The 1,744-nt window shown below is 47.0% G+C and overlaps 1 protein-coding gene across 1 annotated transcript; it reads right to left on the bottom strand.

The window, feature by feature from the left end:
* Nucleotides 1–247: 247 nt before the first annotated feature.
* On the bottom strand, nt 248–985 carry LOC142624981 (uncharacterized). Its single transcript, XM_075798699.1, has one exon. It carries the CDS (start codon nt 983–985, stop codon nt 248–250), a length of 738 nt encoding a protein of 245 aa, XP_075654814.1.
* Nucleotides 986–1,744: the final 759 nt, after the last annotated feature.

The raw sequence follows: 1,744 nt of genomic DNA, 5'->3' as shown, positions 1-1,744 counted from the left end.
TTTTTTCAAATCCCTGATTTCAGCTTCATAGTCATTGAGAGAGTTAAGTGATTCTAGCTGCTGCAACCTGGTTTGTTTCTGCTTCAGCATTTTGTTCATATTGCCGAATACTGATTGATTCCAATTCCGAAGCAGATTCTGACACCTTGTTAATCGTTCTTGAATAGGGAGGTCCAACGCCTCTCTGTATGGATCCCAAGCCTGTTCAATCACTTCTTTGCACCCTGCTTCCCTAGTCCACATAGCTTCAAAAAAGAACCCGCTTGTATCTCTTTCTTTGGGGTTTGCTCCTCTTTAAAATAAGGGCGAGTAAACAATGATCTGATGCAGCCATAGCCACATGATAGACCATAGCTTCCGAGAACTTAGCTCTCCATGCCTCATTTGCCACTATCCTATCAAGCCTAATGAGGGTGCATTGGTCACCGAACCTGCCATTACACCATGTGTACTTCTGCCCAACAAAACCCAAGTCATATAACCCACAAACATTCAAGGTTTCCCTAAAGGCCTCCATCTGGTTAGAATCCCTATCTTTCCATCCTAATTTCTCATCTAAATGGAGGATTTCATTGAAATTTCCAAAGACAACCCATGGGAGGACTGCTTGAGAGTGGAGTGTTTTTAATAATTCCCAACAGCTATAGCGCATACCTATGTTGGGATGCCCATAGAAGCCTGTTAACTGCCACGGTCCTCCACTATCTTCCTCTGCGACCACCATGTCAATATGGGAATGGGAGCAGCTTTTAAAGTGGACCACTATACCTTCCTTCCATAGCAATTCAAGGCTGCTGCTCCGACCATTGCTGGGCACCACAATTCCTTGGGTGAAATTTAATTTCTGCTGAAGTCCCTTGATTCGGCTTGTCTGCGCCTTGGTTTCCGCCACCAAGGTGGGGTTCTTTGATCTCACCTCTTTGGTGAGCAATCGCACTGCCAGAGTCAACCCCAAACCCCGACAATTCCAAGAAAGAACGCTCATTGGGCTCAGGGGTGCTGCCTCGCAACCACTACCACATTGCCATCCGCATTGCTTTCTTCAGCCGAAGTTTTGTTGTCCACTCTCTTTCCCTTACCCTTTTTTGCATACAGCGTGTTTGGGTCTAGCTCCTGGAGAGGCACGGGTCCTTCTCTTTTAACACCGACAGAGGCTAACTTCTTACTTGGGCTTTTTTCTTTAACTATCCTTGTCAACCTCTTCCAATGTCTGCTCCCTAGGCCCAACGCCTCTGAACTCCAGCCAACATTTGGCTCAAAACACATTGCCAATGGGCCAGTGTTATCCTTGGCCCAGTCGACTTGAGCCTCAGCATTGGATGCCTTTTTTGTGGCGTTGATTTTGAGCCCTGCTGACACATTGCAATCCTTCTGCGTTGCTGTCACCCACGCCATCCCCATGTCTATGTCTTCACGCTCCTTTGTCTCATCCAGATTCCCCTTACTAATTTTATCCCCTTCTCCATCATGCTTTTCCCCTTAGGTTTTGACTTTGCCATTCTCGTGTATCCCCTCTGTGCTCCCCTCCAATGTTCCTGACACCTCGGTGCTGGTTCCTTGACTACAGCCTGTTTTCCAGTTAGTCTCTACCACTGTTTCTCTGGCCTTACTTGTTTTCCGGTCCGCCGTTGTATTCTTCCTCAGTTGTATTCCCATCACCCTTTCAACCCCTTCTTCCCTATGTTTATTGAAAAACTCACCCCTGTCTTCCGTGCTATCCACTTCTTTGCTAGCTCGCCTTCCC

This window comes from Castanea sativa, chromosome 2, assembly GCF_040712315.1.
Source record: "Castanea sativa cultivar Marrone di Chiusa Pesio chromosome 2, ASM4071231v1".
In the NCBI taxonomy this organism is placed as follows: Eukaryota; Viridiplantae; Streptophyta; class Magnoliopsida; order Fagales; family Fagaceae; genus Castanea; species Castanea sativa.
The sequence above is the reverse complement of the archived record's forward strand: the minus strand, read 5'-3'. Positions and strand labels throughout refer to the sequence as shown.